Below are 20,053 nucleotides of genomic sequence, written 5' to 3'. Positions count from 1 at the left end.
TACGTTCCACTGGACCGGTAATTGATAGAAAGAAATCTCTGAAAGACTTGTAGCGACTGAATAAAAACTTGTAAGATTTGAGGCTTTCACGGCGGTGACTATNCTGCTTTACCGTTTCTCACGGTGTTGTCGCTTGCAGAATTCTTATACTTTTTCTTCTACCCTGAAGATGGGGGCGATACGTTCCTCCGAAACGTCGGTTAACACCACATATACACGGTGCCAAATCCCAGAAGACTGCTTTCTTCGAATAAAAACTTGATGATATAGGTACTCCACTGGAAGCAAAGTCTAAAGAAGTCGTTATCAAAGTCTTATGGTTCTTCGGTATGGGTTGGAAAGAAGTATGCTTACGTTGCTACAAACTCTTGAAAGTTACTGCCGTACAAAACTACCGCAATACAGAGACTTTTGCCTCCAAATCGTGGAGCAATAATTCGATATCGCAGTGGCTTTACGAATAGGTATTCACCGGATTTGTTTACCCAGGGCTTACGGTTTATCTGACGAGGCATGGTTCACTTTACATGGTTACGTAAAAAGTCAAAGTAATGGATACTGCTGCATGAAGTTCTATTGCAGGGTTTGAAAAGTGGGGTTTGGTGTGAAATCGTTGCCCGAAGGAAAACTTGGCCTGCTTTCTTTATTGAAAAAGAAAATAAAACTAGGCTTATGCTATATTCGTGCTGTCTGTGTCTGTGAATACAACCTTCCCACTATTATTTTTTGAAAGCCTATACCAATCTTTATTATACCCTGGTACCTGAGCCCATCTCAACGGTGTACTTCATAAATCCCTCCCATCAGACTGTTTCTGTATGTACATCCCTCCTGTCGTTACTAGGCAAAGGTTCTGTAATCACGTACGCGCGGCTAAGAATAGAAGTAGCAATAGAAGGATTTTTGACCGCGTGTGTGTCTTTGGATCTGCCTGTATATCCCCCAATCGTTGCTAATAAACAACTCGGTACAGACGTTCCCGCGGCAAAGAAGGATTTTTTGAGGCGTCGTTTTCAATGAGGCCCATGTCATATCAAATTAAAGTAGGCGAATATGTGTAGTTCTTCGCAGAACTTTTTCTACGTGCTTCTAATTCTACTGACACTCAAAAGGAATTAATGACCCAAGTGGGCGCCAGTAAGTAGAGGTCCGCTGCTCCAGATATTCACAGCCTTGTGAAATGATCCACAAACGAAAACACAGATACCGAACATTCGTAATAACATGAGACAACCGCTGAGCTATCTTCACCAGGATAAAACGAGTGTGGGGAAAGAAAACAAGATGCAATGTAAAACTTACAGACTACGAAATGCAGCAGAGGGGTCGGGAAGCAAACACCACGCGAAGAGGAAAAGGAGGGACGGAAGGCAAATAGATGATAGTAAAGGTAAATTTAGAAGTCAGGAGAACTGCTACAATGAAGTGAATTAGTCAAACAGAAGACTTCAGCAATTCTGAATGACCACTTAATTCTGCTGACCCTGCTTAACTGAAAGACAAGTTTGTTTAACCCTATGAAAGAGTAAGTGACCTGAATTGCTGTATATTTACCTAAAAGGGAAACTGATCCGTGGAGTGTTCTAATGCATTTACGTGCAACAGTGGGTTCAGTAGTTTTATTTGTCTTGTTCGTATCCCTACGGGATGCTTATTAAAATGTTTCAAACGCTCCTTCCGTATGTAACAAAGAATTCCAGGTCAGCTAAACCGTGTTTGATTAAATTCGGCTGTGGAACGTTTTGCGAAATATTATACAGGCATTTGAATTCTGTTTCTTCCGACATCCTTGAAATATGCAGCGTGTCCGCATGAAATGGATCCAAAATAAAATAATTATATCTCAGAGAGCTTTTATTATACACATTTATGGGTTACACCATTACAAAGGGAAACTATCAAAGTTCTTTTTTCTGAGTATATAACTTTCTCAATACATTTCAATGTGGGCTTCCTTGGTGGCACGACAAATATCCAGACGATCCAGCATGTTTGGTGTTACCGTAGCCACAGCGTCCATCATGCGGGCTTTCAGGTGTTGCAGGTCGTTGATATTAACCTGGTAGACAATGTTCTTCACATAACTCCACAAGAAGAAATTCAGTGGCGTTAAATCTGGCGAAGGCCAAGCGATTGGTCCACTTCTGCCGATCTATCTCCTAGCCATCTCTCTGTCCAAGTGATTACTAACATGGTGGCAGAAATGTGGCGGCGCATGCGCGTAAGCTGGGCATTTGGGGGGGGGGAACAGAAAGGTTTTTCCTTTTTGATGACATAAACCGGATACGTGTATTACAGTTACCTTCCGAGATATATTTTTTTTTATTTGGGATACCTTTCATTCGGACACGCGATACTTTATAGGAAAACCTGCTTTGATTTCAGTCACGCCTGAATTTCATCAACAAAGAACTGATGCCAGATCCCTTGCCAAATTTCTAACAAAGAAACTCTGGAGTATGAGTCAGTAATGTTACCCGCAAAATAACCCAAAATTGAGAACGTCTGCTTATGTGCTGTCCTCGTTATAATTAATTTAGTTATTTAACAACGATTTCAGTCGCCAGATCTTGTAGCGTCGAATATTACGGTGACTGATGAGAGATGAATCTGAGAGGATTTGTAGGGAAGCGGTCGTGGCCTAATTAAAATAATTTCCCAAAAGTTACCTAGAAAGACTAGGCCGCGCCATAGCTCAAGCGGTTAGTCGCTGGCTTCCCACCGCGGCGGCCCGTGTTCGATCCCGGGTCTGATCAAGTGGGATTTGTGGTGGACAAAGTGGCGCTAGGCCAGGTTTTCTCGGACTACTTCGGTTCCTCTGCCAATCTTCATTCCACCAATTGCTCCACAATCACCCTCACCTATCATCTGGGGCTGGTACAACAGGCCAGAAGTGGCCGCAGTACAAGGGACTTAGCCCCACACCACTAATAAAAAATACTTAGAGAGACTAAGGTCAAACTATGTGAAACTTCGAAATCGAATCGATCTCTCGAACGTGAGTCTGGAACGTAACAACTGCGTCAGTTCCTTTATGTCACTCTTCATCTAACGGTAATGCAAGATTTAATGTTGTTTAGGTGTCAGCACTGCAACCAGAGTTACTGGTCACTTGTCATTCATTGCTTGCCACTGTGCGTTTGAATAAACTATGGAGGTACCTTTGGCTCGGTCACCCGTGAGGCCCCAGGGACAATCGCGTGATTCTCTGCGCTACGAGCAGATGGCACCTCTGACATGACATGAATATATTGTTCCGTGACATCTACTGAAATATCTTATCATTGGCGACAAATGTAGAATTAGGCTCTAGACTGTGTTTCTTTTTCTTAGAATTCACACGCTACTTTCAAATTCTGGCGTTCTGTGTCCCTGTAAAAATTCTACGAACAGGATCAGAATTATTCTATGCATTTCAAATAAATAGTCAACCCAGCATTGCAATGTACTGTGTCCACGGATGTAAACTCTCTGGAGACTGGATTTTAAATTAGGGGATCTATCGCAGTTTACATGTGACTTAGAACAAACAACGTTCTAACATCTCACACTTGCAATTAAATTCTCTTAGTGGGGGGTGGAGTCCATCTGGGTCCACTCGGCACGACGGCCACTGATTGGCCTATTGTAGTCTGCCCCTGGTGATTATGATGATGGAGAATTTGGTGGAATGAAGATTGACATGGGGAACAGAAGTACTGGGAGAAAACCTGCCCCAGCGCCACTTTGTCCACCACAAATCCCACTTGACCGAACCCGGTCCGCCGCGGTGGGAAGCCATTCAGCTATGGCGCGGCCCTCACACTTGCAAGTAACGTAAACCTGTTGTAGTGGGCGGGGCTAGTGCAAACAAAACACAAGGAAGTAGAACACACAATAAGTAGAAAATTTTCCGTCCACCACAATCGAGCAGGTTAGCGTAGCGATAAAAACCCATATTCCATAGCTCCTAGGTTCGAATCTCGACCAGGACACAGGCTAACCTGATCGAGTTCTTTCGTGGTTTTCCTCAGTCTGTCCAATATAATACTGGAATACTATCCCAATTAGACCACTATCAAGTTGCAGCTGTAACGTTTTGGACTTGTATACGAGAGGTACTTAGCTCTAGTCTTGACCAGGACACTGGCTAGCCTGACTGAGTTGTTTAGCGGTTTTCCTCAGGCTCTCCAGGAAAATGCCTGGACAGTACCTCGATTATGACGCAAGCACGGTTGCATAGCTGTAGCGCCTTATACTTGTATTCGAGAGGTACTTGTTTCTAGTCCGGACCGGAATACCGTTTGTCGTTTAGGATTTTCGCGGTTTTTTTCTCTCTGTGTTGATTGTTGGTTGATAGATTTGTTGCTCTGTTGATAGGTTCATGTGCTGATGAAGGGTTGATCAGTAGGTGGGATGGTTGATTAAAGGCGGGAGGTGTTTTCAGTGTAAACCTTTCATTTCACACTGTGAATATACGGTCCTATAAAGTGGCGATGAGTGACGGTGTTTTATTCCTAATCGATATGCAACCCGCTTTGCTTTCATTCAAATCCTACGTAATTGCACCCTGACCTTTAAAACGCAGCTGCAGGTTTCAGCACTGTGGAGCTAATTATGTAAGATATGACTTCACCTTACTAATTGGCTAGCTCGTGTCTCGAATGTTCCCTTGCCATGTTTTAGCTCTATGGTGAATATTAGGGTTATCCAACCAGAACAGATACAGAGAAACGAGAAATGCCTTAGTTGTTAATGTTTAACGGAGGACTGGTTTGCTTTCAGAAAGCTCTGACCAAGCCCCACGTGTCACTACGATCTCTGGATTCCCATTGCTACCTCTTCTGTTGTCCTCGGTATTACTGCTGAATTGTTTGATGCAGAAGTTTGTAGTTTTCCTTAATTCTTGGATAAACTGGCGAATCTGTATCAACCGCAGTCGATCGCAGTGGCCGCGCGGTCTAAGGCATAAACCGTCTTCGCCCGCATGAACACTGGGATCGTGGGTTTGAATCCCACTCTAGGTATGGATGTCTGTGTGCATTTATTTGGTATTTGTGTATAGATAGCGGCCATGTGACAAGGTGATTCTTCGTGCCAGGAGTTCTACCGTCTGTGTGTAGATTAAGAAAGTGGAAACCGGCCAAGAAATGCAACGGACTGGAGAGCCATAGAGAAAATAACAACTGAACAGAATATATAGAACAAAATGAGTGAAATAGATGATCATTAGTGGCGAGTGTGGAAGGATCTGGAACAATGCGGTCGTGGCTTGTTTGAAAGTAGACCCTATTATTCCGGTATTCTCTTTGTGTATTGATATTACAGAGTGATTCAGCTGGAGGAAGCCTCCAAAGAGTGATTGTTATAAAACATGCAGTACTCCACTGATGAAAACGAAAATTGGCAACGGTGACCCGGTACATGCCTTCCCAGTTCACGACATTTCTGCAAATGTTTCAGTCCTTCGTGTTGTGCTGGTTGCAGTATTAGCAAAGATGGAATATTGTGTCCTGAAGAAGGCAGAACAGTTTCAGCCTCTTCTGTAACCCAGTTCTCTTCACATCTGTTTAGTGTACTAGTATACGTGTATAATTTACGGTGTATACAGGGTGTCCCAAGAGGAAAGGTCCATATTCCGACAGGTCATAGTTTCGGTCATTCTAAGCAAAAAAAAATGTGTATATGAACATGTGTCTTGTTCTGAACGGTTTCCGAGATAGAGCTATTTCACTGTGCAGTACACTGTACCCTGTACAGACGAGCAACACGCCATGTCCTCACACGAGCTGCAAAGTGCATTAATGTTGACGGTGGAATTTTCGAAAATGTATTATAGTAGGTAAACTGTACCAACTTTGTCACTTGAACAATAAATATCGGCATTAGAAACAGTACGTAATATCTCTTTCTTATCAACAGTTTTGTGTCTGTACAGTGAAATAGCTGTATCTCGGAAACCGTTCGGAATAGGACACGTATACATATACACTTTTTTGCTTAGAGTGACCGATACCACGACCTCCAAGAATATTGACCTTTCCTCCTGGGATGTCCCGTATAGTGTAAATAAAGACTTCTCTAAACCCGGGGTTTATCACTGTTATTATGTAGTCCCGTGTTATCCAGCGTTAACTTATTCATGAAATAAATTATGTAGTATGTCACGAACGGGCGTGGAGTCATTCGTGAGCGTTGATGCTATTCTGATATGGTTATCTGAAGAGTAGTACTCGGTATAAAGAAGATGGATTACGATTGGCAATTTGTGTGTTATCGTGGGAGACAGCGTTTAAACTTCTGCCTCGATATATCATTCGATAACACGACGAACTAGAATGGAAGAAAAATAGAAGCAGAGGAAGTTAATAGTACGAAAGCTTATGTAACAAATTAAGAGACTTCGAGTTTAATTCTGAATTGGCGTTAAACTACTAAATAAATAAATAATGTATTTGGACCATTGTTTTATCCAACCCTCTATATAATTAATAAACACCGTCCCCTCCAAAAGTACAATCTTATAATCACAGTTTACTGCTACGAATTATTTAACAGTAAGATCGCGCGGTAGCGTAGCTAGTCGAGCCTCTATGCTATAATCCGGAAGTTCGCGGGTTCGATTCCCGATGAGGTTATAGGATTTTTCAATTGATCTAATTCTTCCAGCCGCACTAAGGCCCTGCGGTCGACTCAGCCTCTAACAGAAATGAGTACTAGGAATCTTCCTAGGGTAAAGGACGGCAGGCGCTTAAGGCTAAAATCCTCACAGCCGTCTGTGAGACAATTGTCTATTAAACGTGGGAGCCTCGACGTCTCATAACCCTGTGGACCTCCACGGCATGTTACAGGAATAGCTTTACTTTCTTTTATTGTGTAACAGTATAATTCCGCAATACTATTCAGCAGTATAAAAATGATTCGCAGGTGTAATAGAAGTTGGGAGAGGTATTCGCATTGACAGAGCAGAGAAGCGAAAGGTGACATTCAAAATGAATGGAATATCAGCTGAAAAAGGATAGACATGAAGTTAAAGAAGTCTGCATGTGCGAGAATAAGTGACAGAAAGGAAATATGAAGCGATTCTGAAAAAAAGAAAATCATGGAAGACACGTGCAGGGCTGCTGAATTGCGAGGGAAAGACACGATATAGGTTAACCCTGAACTTTGTATGAGTATGAAGACAGCAGTCTTCTGGGATTTGGCACCGTGTAGATGTGGTGTTAACCGACGTTTCGGAGGAACGTATCGCCTCCATCTTCAGGGTAGAAGGAAAAATAAGAAATCCGCAAGCGAAGAGACCGTGAGAACCGGTACAAGAAGTTCCATATTTAAAATCAAATTTATTTGCGTGGTTGCTCATCAGTTCAGAGGCCAGTTGTTAAGTAACGACGTGTAAAGACACAAATAAATCAAACACACACAAACTCAGACAAAACAGTGGAACAGGTTTCATGTAAACGTAAGCATTCAGCTGGTGCAGTCATGCCAACTTTGAAGCGATTAAAAAATATGTAAAGTAAGAAAGAAAAGTAAGGATATCCCTGTAACAGGCCGTGGAGGCCCATAGGGTTGTGAGACGTCGAGGCTTCCACATTTTCTAGGCAGTTGGCTCATATATGGCGGTGAGGTTGTCAGCCTTATGCGCCGGCCGCATTTTACCCCCAAGAATATCCCTGGTACTCATTTCTATTAGAGACTGAGTCGGCCCCAGGGCCATAGTGCGGCTGGAAGGATTAGGTAAATTGAAAAAATCCACCTCATCGGGATTCGATCCCACGACCTTCCGGCTTGTAGCATAGTGCCTCAACCAAGTACGCTACCGCGTGCCCCATAAAAATATATATAAAGGTATATTAATAAATGAAACATAATATTTAAATTGTTAATAATTAGGAAGTACAAATTATAAAATATAATAGACATTTTTGTTTCCAAGTGCATAAACGTCCCTACTTTTTTAATTATTAAATTGAAATTTATACCCAGTATGATTATATATGTAGCCGGTGACGGTAGCCGAGCGGTCTAAGGCATGTACTGTCTTCGCTCGCTTGGAAACCGGGATCGTGGGTTCGAATCCCACTCAGGGCATGCATATTTAGTTTGTGTGTGTGCGTTTTTCTGTGTTTGTGTACAGGTAGAGGTCTTGAGACGAGCTGATCACCCGCCCAAGGAGTCCTACCGAACGTGTAAGATCTAGAAAAACCGAAGTGAACGGAGAAGTTCATGGAGGTAGGCCTAGGCCCACTTGTCGCCACAAAATGTCGGGAGTGATTTGACTTATTGGATTATTATTTTATTGTGTGAACGACACAAGTTTCTCTCTTTTGTTTATTCTGTTTATGTTTTTGTTTTGTGTGTCGATTTTGCTAGTGCTTACTTTCCAATTTGCGCTGCCGAGTAATCGCGTAAATAAATAAGGAATTTAACTCAATTATTATTTTTATCATGGCCAAGAACGTTCTCCAGTTTAAGTTTGCCTCTTTTGTTGTTTGGTTATTCAAACGTATATTGTTTCATGTTACATTAATATTTCACATTTTAAATAATAATATGTACTAATACAATTACGTTTTTTCTTGTTAGGAGATCTAAAGAGGCAAGTACTAGCTGGGGAGGAACGCTTAACGAATCGCTGTAATGGGAGAATGCATATTTGAAGAGACAAATTTAATTTCTGGACTTTGAAACATCTTCAAAGGCACAATTACTGTGCACAGGAAGAAAGACAAGAGACGAGCGATCTTCTGACTGTACGAGTATAAACATCTAGACGTTTACAAACATTTCCGAGGAGCATATTGCCTCTATTTTCATGGTCACTGAGCAAGCCAAAATTCCCTCAAACAACAGAAGCTAGCTTAGTATTTACGTATCTTCGATCCTGAAGATGGAGGCAATACTTTCATACGAAACTGCGTCACATCCCACAAGATAATACACTTCATAAGCATCGCTGTGAGAATCTCAAATCCTACATTCCTTTACTGTGTTCGTCGCATCGCCATCCTAGCTTGGCATCTATCCTGAAGACTTTCGAAACGTCGAAATGCCTTTNTGTTCGTCGCATCGCCATCCTAGCTTGGCATCTATCCTGAAGACTTAAGTAGCAAGTCCTTTCGAAACGTAGAAATGCTTTCTACCAAACTACATGGCGTCACATCTTCATATTTGGCTGCTGTGAGGAATTCAATTCCGACACATTTCCTTTACGCTACTGAACTCAACTCTCTGCTTGTTTGGTGGTGTGCTTTTCGATCCTGAAGATGGAAGCAATGTTTTTCTCCGAAACGCCGGAGTCTTGCCAGATTACACGGTATCACATCTCAGTAGAAGACGGTACTGTTCATAGTCAGTACCGCCAGGACGTAACATCCGTGAAGGCAGGAGAAATTTACGGTGCCTAAATTTTAAATATTACATTCTCATTTCAAGTCACGACTACTTTTCCATTTTGCAGTTGGAAATCTGGTTAATTTGTGCCGTTAACTGTGATGACGAAGGGCGGGTTTCTTGTGCTCTATGAAATTACACGCTGTGCAGAAAGGAGCCATGTGGAAAATTCACGTTCCCCGTAATTGAAGCTGAAATTGCATCTCCACGTGTTGACGGAGCTCAAGTTTACTTCACTATCGTCACAGTTATTTTGCTAGTAAAATTAGAACTTCCCTGAGTTTCTCTCTCGTGAACTCTTAAAGGATATTGTGGCCACTAAAGGGAATTGTAGCAAACTTAGTGATAATTTTTAAAGCGAATCCGTAAAACTTGTCTTCCTTACTTTCTTGTGTTATTGCTAATGACGTATTCCCGCTCTTATGTCCCTCAGAAGCCGATCGTGTTGAGTACTTCCTTTATGGCAGGTTGAAATTCTATTGCAGTATCTGAGAATACAGTAAATCTGATATGATGGACTGATTTCCCATCCGTGGTCTTCTGGGATGTACACGGACACGATGCAGAGGAGTTCAACGATAAAAGCAGAAAATAATTCAAGTCCCGGCGCTTACAGTCAATAGAAGAGAAGAACTTGATGAAAAAAAAACAAGAAAGAAGAAAAATAAGATGAGAAGAGAAATGAAAATGAAAGGAAAAATTAATTGTGAGGAAGAGGGAATATGATAAATATGAAAAATGACAAAACAGAAAGGTGGATAAGAAGAGAAGAAAATAAATGAAGAGAGAAGGAATAAAAAAGGAGGAACAAGAAAATTGTATACGGAGGAACGAACAAGAAACGAAAAAGAAGAAAAGGTCGAAGAAAAAGGTGGAATATGAAAAGCAAATAAAGCAATAGGATATTGTCGCATGTAGACCCGTTGCTGAGTAATTACTTTGTAAACAACGCCCTTTGTTAGGCAACAGATTCATTACACGCACCAATGGAATACCTTGGAAGAGTTGTTCTGTGCGTGATCCGTACGACAGCTGCGTGACGCAATAAAATAAAAAGTAAAGCAAAGCTATTCCTGCAACAGGCCGTGGAAGCCCAAAGGGTTGTGAGATGTTGAGGCTCCCACATTTTCTATACAATTGGCTAATAGATGGCGGCAAGGTTATCAGCCCTACGCGCCGGCCGCCCTTTACCCCAAAGAATATTCCAAGAATCCAACAATACAACTGTTAAAAGCGGTGTTTTCTGTGCTGTCCGTGCCAAGATGTTATAAGCAGGACAAGCGTAATGTTTAGTTCTCTCGTTGAGCGCCCTTGTGGCGGCGGGGTCGAATACCTCCACCGTGACCCTACGTGTCGTAGGAGGCGACGAAAAGGGTAGTCTAAAATTTGAGAGAGTAATATATGGTCTCGAGTACAAAGGGACTGGGACCCGAGAAAGACTGCGCTAGCAAGGACCAGCAGCATATACAGAAGACAGACCCGTCCTCTCGTCAGAGAGGGCGCACACAGAAAAAATACCGTAACTGTGAAACAGTAATAAATATTTGGTCATGAGCCCCAGTAGGGTGCTCGACACCAAGAGTTTCTGACTGACTGGGCGTCAGTCGCAATTTGATTTTGTCTTTGTTTAGTTCTCAGTCTGTTGTATTATCCCTAGCCGTTGTCTGGTAACAGTTTCCAACGCCGTAGATCCCTCAGGTTCCATGTTCACGCTCTTACCGACCGATAAGTATCTCACAACTAATTAAACAAAGTCAATGTCACACTGCGACTGACGGCCAGTCAGTAAATCTTGGTGTCGGGCCCCATCTGGGGCTTTTGACCAGATATTTATTACTGTTTGACAGTTACGGTCATTTTTTTTGTGGGCGCCCTCTCTGACGAGAGGATGGGTCTGTCTTTTGTATATGCTGCTGGTACTTGCCAGCGCAGTCTTTCTCGGGTCCGAGTCCCTTGGTACTCGAGACCATATATTACTCTCTCAAATTTTAGACTACCCTTTTCGTCGTCTTCTACGACTCGCAGGGTCACGGTGGAGGTATTCGACCCCACCTCCACACGGTGACTAGTGTGACTAATATTGAAATAATTTAAATCATGAGTGATAAATTCGCTTTACTCGTGAAACTCGATTGGTTATTTGCTTTGAGAAGTGACTTCCGTTCTGTTGTTTCACAGTTCGCTCACTAGATGGCTCTGGCTGCTAAGTACCTAAACGTGTAGTCCATCAATGTGGGGGGGGGGTCGAGGTTTCACCCTGTGACACGAAGCTGCTCATACGAACTCCATTAAGGTCTCTCTCTTTCTTTTTAAAACTATTTTGAAGTATACATAATCTTCACTTAAGGACAGAATGTTCAGAGCGTAACTAAACACAGAAAATAAACATTAATCTTAATTCTTTAAAATATATTTTTTAAGCTTGAGTGACTGGAATCACAAAGAAAAAAAATATAGAAAAACGAGGCGATGTTACACTGAACACAATGTTAGATTCGTGACAGTTTACCCTGTGGTGTGGGAGTTTGACTCCTATAGTAAGGTATCCCGCTTAGATTAATATTCCTGTAGTACAGAACTCATGTACATTAACATTCTCTCCCATTCCTCTTTGTTCATAATCATGTATTTTCCCGTTTCTAGTAATTGCTTTTTATTTTTGCATTGCATGAAGTGTATAATATTGCTGTCTCTTCACTATAATGCAGGGAAAAGTCCCTCCACTGGACCCTATCTTTAGCCAGATTAGTCAGATCCATGCCACCGAATTTTTATTTCTCTATGGTCTATTTAATACTATCCTCCCGCCTGCTTCTAGGTCTTCCTAATACGATGAAACTATATTTTTTTAATTTTCTTAATTTTCAACTTCCCAAAATATTGTGACTTATGGGCAACGACTCGATAAACACTCTCCTGGGAACCAACGCGAGCAACAGTAGGGTGTCTGTTACTAGGTACCGGATAAGTAAACATGCCTAAAACAATACGGGACAATAGAGGACGGTGTTTACCGTGGGGTCCGCCCCGAGGCTATGTAGCGAAAAGTTCTAGGGGAGCAGGTGTCAAGAATTGGGTCTAGTTCTGGAGATGGCAGTCTAAGGTGATTGAAAAGAAATGTCAAGAAGGGAATTATACTGTGACAAGAAGACTTCACGTGTGATTTGAAGTTATAGTGAGGCTCTTATAAATCCGTTGCCAGGATACGACTAGTGAAGATTGAGAATCCTAGTGCGTGTGTAACGGTGAAATGCAAAGAGTGTAGATCAGCGATACCGCTATATTGCCTGCAGTCCCGAGTTGAATATATAAGGTGTTAATAAATCCAATCATATAAATCATATACCCCGTCTTATAAGTGACGCGCACCTCCTACACGTAACAGTATATTTTACATACATGACTTTTCGGTAGATATATGTACTCCTACTTTCGTGTGATCACTTTTTATCCTGATAATGACAGTTTAAATATAGAAAATTACTGTTTACTGTGAGGTGTTACCATATAGTCTGGTAGAGCTTCACTGATGTTATGAAGGTATAGGCAGTACCTTATTCAGAGACGGAGATAGATTTCTACCAGATTTCAAAACGTAATATCATAGACGACCGTAATCTTATCCATTGCTTTGGGAACCTAACAGATTAATTAATTTCACTCACGTTAATCTATTGCGTGTACCAATACCAGCTGAGTCTGATGTATTATGATATTAATCGCAGCTAAGATATTGTACTCGGAATTGTATTTCACGGTGATTGGTGATAGCGGCAGCAGCTTTCACTTCTATGCGCAGTTCCAATAAATCTTCATTTGATAAAATTGTTAAAATGGGGGAAGAGTGAAATGAAATTTGCAATTTATGCAACCGCTGATTCAATTAGAAATATCAATTATTTGTTTACAAAGTCTATCACAGAACTTCACGCACGCACACACACACGCACACACACACACACACACCTGTCTCTTTTTCACCTACTGAAAATGTCAATAGGGGAATTGGAAAACTAATTAACTTTGATGTAGAAAATTGAAAACACAACCATTTTAACCCCATCGCTTTTGTGATTTAGCTGCTGCTATGACTGTCGAGTATTTAACAAAAATTTGTAGAGAGATTGTCACACGATCACACTTTTGAAAATGAAAGTATTCTTCTTCAGGCTGAAATAACATGCAGTCACTTGTTTGGAGTTATAAGGAGTTTCAGTTGATAATTGGGTTTATTGAACACTTGCAGATCGTAACTACAAGTAACTACCATCGACAATACACACGTCATAAAACGCTATAGGACACACTACGTCTTCTCGTTCTGTTATAGTCATCATTAGCCGTTGCTTGATAGCGGTTTTCAACAATGGATGTCCTCCTTCCTCTGCGTTACTTAGTAACGGCTCTTACACATTTGCTTTAATATAAATTTGTAGAGAGATTGTCACAGGTTCACACTTTTGAAAATGAAAGTATTCTTCTTCAGGCTGAAATAACATGCAGTCACTTGTTTGGAGTTATAAGGAGTTTCAGTTGATAATTGGGTTTATTGAACACTTGCAGATCGTAACTACAAGTAACTACCATCGACAATACACACGTCATAAAACGCTATAGGACACACTACGTCTTCTCGTTCTGTTATAGTCATCATTAGCCGTTGCTTGATAGCGGTTTTCAACAATGGATGTCCTCCTTCCTCTGCGTTACTTAGTAACGGCTCTTACACATTTGCTTTAACAAAAATTTGTAGAGAGATTGTCACAGGTTCACACTTTTGAAAATGAAAGTATTCTTCTTCAGGCTGAAATAACATGCAGTCACTTGTTTGGAGTTATAAGGAGTTTCAGTTGATAATTGGGTTTATTGAACACTTGCAGATCGTAACTACAAGTAACTATAGCGCCATCGACAATACACACTTCATAAAACACTATAGGACACACTACGTCTTCTCGTTCTGTTATAGTCATCATTAGCCGTTGCTTGATAGCGGTTTTCAACAATGGATGTCCTCCTTCCTCTGCGTTACTTAGTAACGGCTCTTACACATTTGCTTGTTTCGCCGTCTTTACCTAGCAGTGGGCACACATGCCACACTACAGAGGATAATTCTTAATTATTACAGTAAATGGCTCCAAATTAAAATAGAATTAATTTTCATCGAATTACTACATCGTACTATTGTTTGGACTGAGGGTATTTAAGATTAGGCTGCTGCAGAGAATATATGAACATAAGCGAAAGAAAGTAAGAAGATACTTGGAGAAAATTACATAATGAGGAGCTTGAGCTGAGGAGACGTTGATATATAAATGTCTGCTGCAGTGCTGGGAACTTCAAATGGTAATGTTCTGTGAAGTTTAGGATCAGAGACCCATGTTACAGTCTTCTGCGATTTAATGTAAACAGATTTCCATGGAAACGGACAGGACATTCCAAGAGCACGAGGGAACAGAATTGTCTGAACTCCATGAAACCGATTTCAGTGCAACAGAAGGAAAGGACGAGGTCCTAAGGGAATAACAGCAAATGCAGTAGTTGGAGGACACGGTGCTGAGGGGAATGTTTGTATCCGTCTACAAATCGGAAGGCCACGGGTTCGATTCCCGATGGGTTCATTACATTTATTTTCAATTTACCTTACCCTTCCTGCCGCACTATGGCAATGGGTTCGACTTAGCCTCTAACAGAAATGAGTACCAGGAATCTTCCTGGTGATAAAGCCCGGCTGGTATGTAAAGCTGAGAACCTCACCGCCGTCTATGAGCCGATTTTCTACACAAACATGGGAACGTCGACGTCTCACAACCCTATGGGCCCTTCTACAATGCAGCTATTTCTTTTTACCTTTCTTTGAAGTAAAGCTACCCCTGTAACAGACCGTGGGGGTCCATAGGGTTGTGAGACGTCGAGGCTCCCATATCTTCTAGATAATCGGCTCACAGATGGCGGTAAGTTTGTCACCCTTACTTTCCGGCCGTCCTTTACCACCAAGGAAGATTCCTGGTACTCATTCTGTTAGAGGCTGGGTCGACCCCAGGGTCATAGTTCGGCTGGAAGGATTAGGTAAATAGAAAAACAAAATCCAATGACCTCATCGGAAATCGAACCTGCGATATTCCCGCTTGTAACATAGTGCCTCAACCAACTACGCTACCGCGTGCCCCACCTTTCTTTAAGATTGAAAGGAAAGCAGTAGGCTGGATAGATATTGAACTTCCTTCTGTTTAAGTCCAAATTGAGTCTATGTTCGTGACTTCTGATATTCTGTCGATACAGATTCTTCCACCAATGCTTTAAACGTTTTGTCATTAACCTGTAGGCTCTTTTTTAATTTCTGCAAAATAAAATGAAACCTGTTGTAGACTATAGTTAAAAACAATACGTGTCCATAATCCACAGTGTTGTGAACGACAAAATCTCTTGCCCAACAGGTATTGGAACAGAAATCCCTCATAGTCCTGAGGGAATATTCGACCATTAAGCCATCCCACCGTACTCTACATAGTTGCCAAATTTTCATTCTCACAGTTATAATCTCTGATTGGGGAAGATTGTCAGAGGGGAATTTAAGTTTCTAGATACCTGACAATATTAAATTTAAGCCCCAGATTTCAATAAAATATTGGTCGGCTACGTGGAAACAATTGCCTGCAATTCAGTGATGGTATATCGTACTGCAGATAATTTTGGTTAAGATTGAAAACGGGTGGATCTACAATCTCACCCATCACATTCCTCCCCTTTCTTACTTACTTACTCCTTGGCTGTAAGTTCTCAAAGAACCTTGGCATCTAGTACGATAAAACACACATCTCTCTGTTTTTCTTTTTGTCTCGATCTCTTCGATTTCAGTACTCGTAAATCATTCTTTGCATCATGAAGTGACCTCTGTCTGGGTCTTCCCGCATTCCTTACATTTTCCAACTTACTTAAAAAAATGTTCTTGCACTTGTTTGATCCATTCTAATCACATGCCCAAATAACCACAAACTTCGCCTTTTTTAACTTCCGCTACTAGAACAAGGGTTTTATGTAATTACCCCCCCCCCTTTCCTTCCCCCACTGAATTATGGTTTCAACAAATGTCACACAATGTCAAGCATTGAAATTTCTGCATTGGTTGGAATTTTCAGCGTTTGGCTCTTGTAGGATTAAATAGTAAACTTGAGTATCAATTAACAACCTCTGTATTTCTGTTCATCGCCTCATTAATAAAATTCCATTCCTTGTTTATTCTCTGTGCAGGTGCGATGGAGGTGCGACTGAAACCGTGGTGTGTTGGTGTGCTGGTGTGTTTGTTCTTCTCTGCTCTCGGTGTGGGTTTAGGCGTGCCTCTAGCGTTGAGTGCTGCGGGCCCATCTACACATCAGGAGCGCTTGGAAGCGGTGAGGCGCATACTTAGGGACGTCCCCCTCATTGACGGGTGAGCGACTTTGATAGATCGATATTAATCGATGGCTCGTTAATTTCCTCTGTGCTATAATGCAGACAGTTATACGTGCATTTCCATTGACTGTTCTGTGGCCCTGGGCATGCAAGGGAGAACCGATTATTTGTGTGTTGAGCTCTGCATTTAGTTACAGGGGGAACTGATCCTTATATCGGTACGATAAGATTATCTCTGACAGTCGAAATGCTCTGTGACATGGTGTTACGCAGACCGCATGTGTTTCAGGGGTTATAATATTATCCTTGGCCTTATCTAATGAGCACAAACCTATAATGCAACTACTAACGTTTTCTAAACTCTCTGACATTCTGAAGCTCGTAGCAGATATTTTTATTTATTTGTGGTTTACTTAATGATACTGATAGTAGCTCAGGTTATGTAGTGTCGGACAGTAAGATGTTAATGAATAATGAATTGAAAAGAATATAAAAATATTTATGGCCTATTTAAGGTTTATACCTGGATTCGCCTGTGTGGAGCAAGGAAAAATAAGGGAAACTTCTGTCGGGATGAGCAGTGACCCAACCGACATTCGAACCGAGAATTTCCCGAACAGAAAGCAGTTTCCAAGTTTCTCATTGAAATTGTCAGATATTTTATATGGAATTTGTAATGACAGCTACCGATATCTTTTTGCTTTATAGCCTTAGTATGAACTTCATCATGATGATTGTCATCGTCTTGACAGGACGTTGCTGTCATCTGGGTAGCACTTCTGGTTCTTATTCAGTAGGTCCTGGGTTGATATCTGAGTATGTCGACCCACTGTCTTGGGAATTTTTCTGATTTTACTCAGTTCCTCCAGGAAAATTCTGGGATTTTATATAAAGTTAGGCCACGACCGCTTCCTTATACATTCTTTCCAGTTAATTTCCGAATAATCATCCTATTTAAACTGATTTATTGATAACGTCGTTAAATAGATAACAAAAGTACATAAGCATGAACATTTGGGGGTTACGCCGATAAGGCGTGTTGCTATGAATCTGAAGATGATCTTAGATTCTCCATTGCTGTTTTGGTTTTCCTAATTGTCATCCTCTTGGTCAGTAAAGGAATGTCAATTGCGGAAAGCGGCCTCTGTTCTTTCCAAATAACTTTTCCAATTCTGTTCGTATTACTGTTACTGTGTATTTATTATATTGAATTTAAGGATCCCACAGGACCTGCGGGGATGCGTCGTCAAGTAGATCGATAAAAGTTAATCGACGTTTCGGAGGAACGTATAGCTTCCAACTTCTTGGTCGTTGAGTAAGTCTTGTAAGAAACAGAATTGACGTGAGCCATTCTTCTTGTTTGTCTTGCTCTCCGTGCATGAAAATGAAAGCTGTATATTCCTCCGAAACGTCGGTGAACTGCAAGATTATACAGCGTTAAGTTCTGCAAGATAATACTCTTCTCATATTTTTGAGTTTTGAAAGAATAGCTGTGAAGTTTTATTTTCTGTTCTAAGAAGACCGCTTGCAGAAATGGTCTCTTAGAAGTATATTATTAAAAATATATTTAAAGAAATAATTCACTGTGGAGAACGTCAGCAGATATAACGATCCATCAGCCAAATACGTGTCAAATATCATAGCTATAGAGCTTGTAAAATGCGTCTAAATTTGGTAAAATTAACACGTTTGGAGGATAGAGTTTAAATTCTCTCCTCTGAGGTAACTAACGACGTAGGATTTCAGGAAATCTACTGTAATGTCCACTTGGTGATGCGTTAGACAAAACAAAATCAATTTTCTCATCGGTTGCTGTGTGTGTTTAGATTAAGCTGTAATCCTTCTGGATCATTAGGAATGTTTTAGGTAAATTAGGTGGAAAACTGTTAACTATTATAATTTTATTACATTTGGTGTTAAGTCAATTACCGAAGTGTGTGGAGTGTTATTGAACTGTCACATGAAATTACAGCCACTCCAACATGAAATCCACAAAGAGGTTGCAGTAAACAACCCTCTGATAGTGCCTCCCCAAGGGTTGGACATTATTAAATGACCCATATAGTTGTTAGAATTCCAGATATTTTATATGGTGACTGTACAAGTGAATCCTATTCTGGCTTACAGATCCTAGTCAGAATTATTAAACCACTTTCACTGCCTTATAATGAAGCTAGGAATGCGTAGCCAAATTTCACTTTCCTATGAACAACGTCCGTAAGATAATTCGGCTTTAAATCAGTAGCAGTATCATACGCAAGCCGAGCATCATACTCTGCGGCCAACGTGCATGCAAGCGGTAACTGTCAAGTGTCGCCTCTGGCGGCATTGCCGCGAACTCGTTGCATCTAACAAGGAGCGGAGGTTACATTACTCTTTCGATTTCTTATATACGAAGTACATATGAGCAAATATTTTGATTGTAAAGAGAACGATCTCGAGGTGTTGAATGTAGATGCTCTATGCCCCCATTATTACGAAAAGTAGGTTTCAGTACGCCATCTCTCTGTCTTTATGTGTAGATGGGTGGATGGATGAGCGTCTTAAGGGCGCCTGAACGGTTGGTGGACGTTGTTAATTTTCGGTACTCGTTAGTTTATTGTTGAATTCAGGACATAAAAGTATTTTAGTGTTGTATGCAGTATTTTTTCTTATAAAACAAACTCTGTCATAAATATCTAACTGTAATGACTTGAGAACTTCTGGAAAAAGGATTAATTTACGGCTACATGCCGAACTTAATATGCAATAAGGGAGTGCCTAGGGAGACTGTGGAAAGCTGCAAGGAGCCGGGGTTGCATCTTTAGAATACAAGTGTAGAGACTTACCGCTACACCAACATGCTCTACATTCTATTTAATTTATGTTGCATAATTTAATATAATTATATCATGACATGTAGATCCATTGCTAGGGAACGGGTTGACAAACACGTTTCCATGGAGATGAATTCTTCGAAACCAACACGTCGCTGTGTGATAGACGTTTCCTTGGATACCGATACGCTATATGAGACGTCTCTCGGATCAGAACGAGACGAGTTCGAATACCTCCACCGTGACCATGCGAGTCAAGGGAAGTCGCGGATGTGAGACAGTAAAATATGGTCAGGATTCCCACGGGATTAGGACCGAGAATGACTGCACTAGCGAGGACCAGTAACAGTTGCAAACGACAGACCCGTCCTCTCGTCAGAGAGAACGTCCCACATCAACAAACCCGCAGCTATCTGACAGTAATAAGAATCTGGTCGTATGTACCAGATGGGTGCTTTATTCCAAGATAG

General features: G+C 41.2%; 1 protein-coding gene across 1 annotated transcript in view; it reads left to right on the top strand.

Annotated features, from left to right (window-relative positions):
• LOC111862502 (dipeptidase 1) overlaps positions 1-20,053 on the top strand; it is a 423,388-nt gene that overhangs the window by 311,318 nt on the left and 92,017 nt on the right. The window contains exon 4 of the mRNA XM_023847973.2: positions 16,627-16,804. Coding sequence (XP_023703741.1) covers positions 16,627-16,804 — 178 coding nt within the window. The remainder of the gene's footprint in view (positions 1-16,626; positions 16,805-20,053) is intronic.

The sequence above is a fragment of the Cryptotermes secundus genome, unplaced genomic scaffold (genome assembly GCF_002891405.2).
Source record: "Cryptotermes secundus unplaced genomic scaffold, Csec_1.0 scaffold816, whole genome shotgun sequence".
In the NCBI taxonomy this organism is placed as follows: domain Eukaryota; kingdom Metazoa; phylum Arthropoda; class Insecta; order Blattodea; family Kalotermitidae; genus Cryptotermes; species Cryptotermes secundus.
This window is presented reverse-complemented; position numbering and strand designations above follow the sequence as displayed.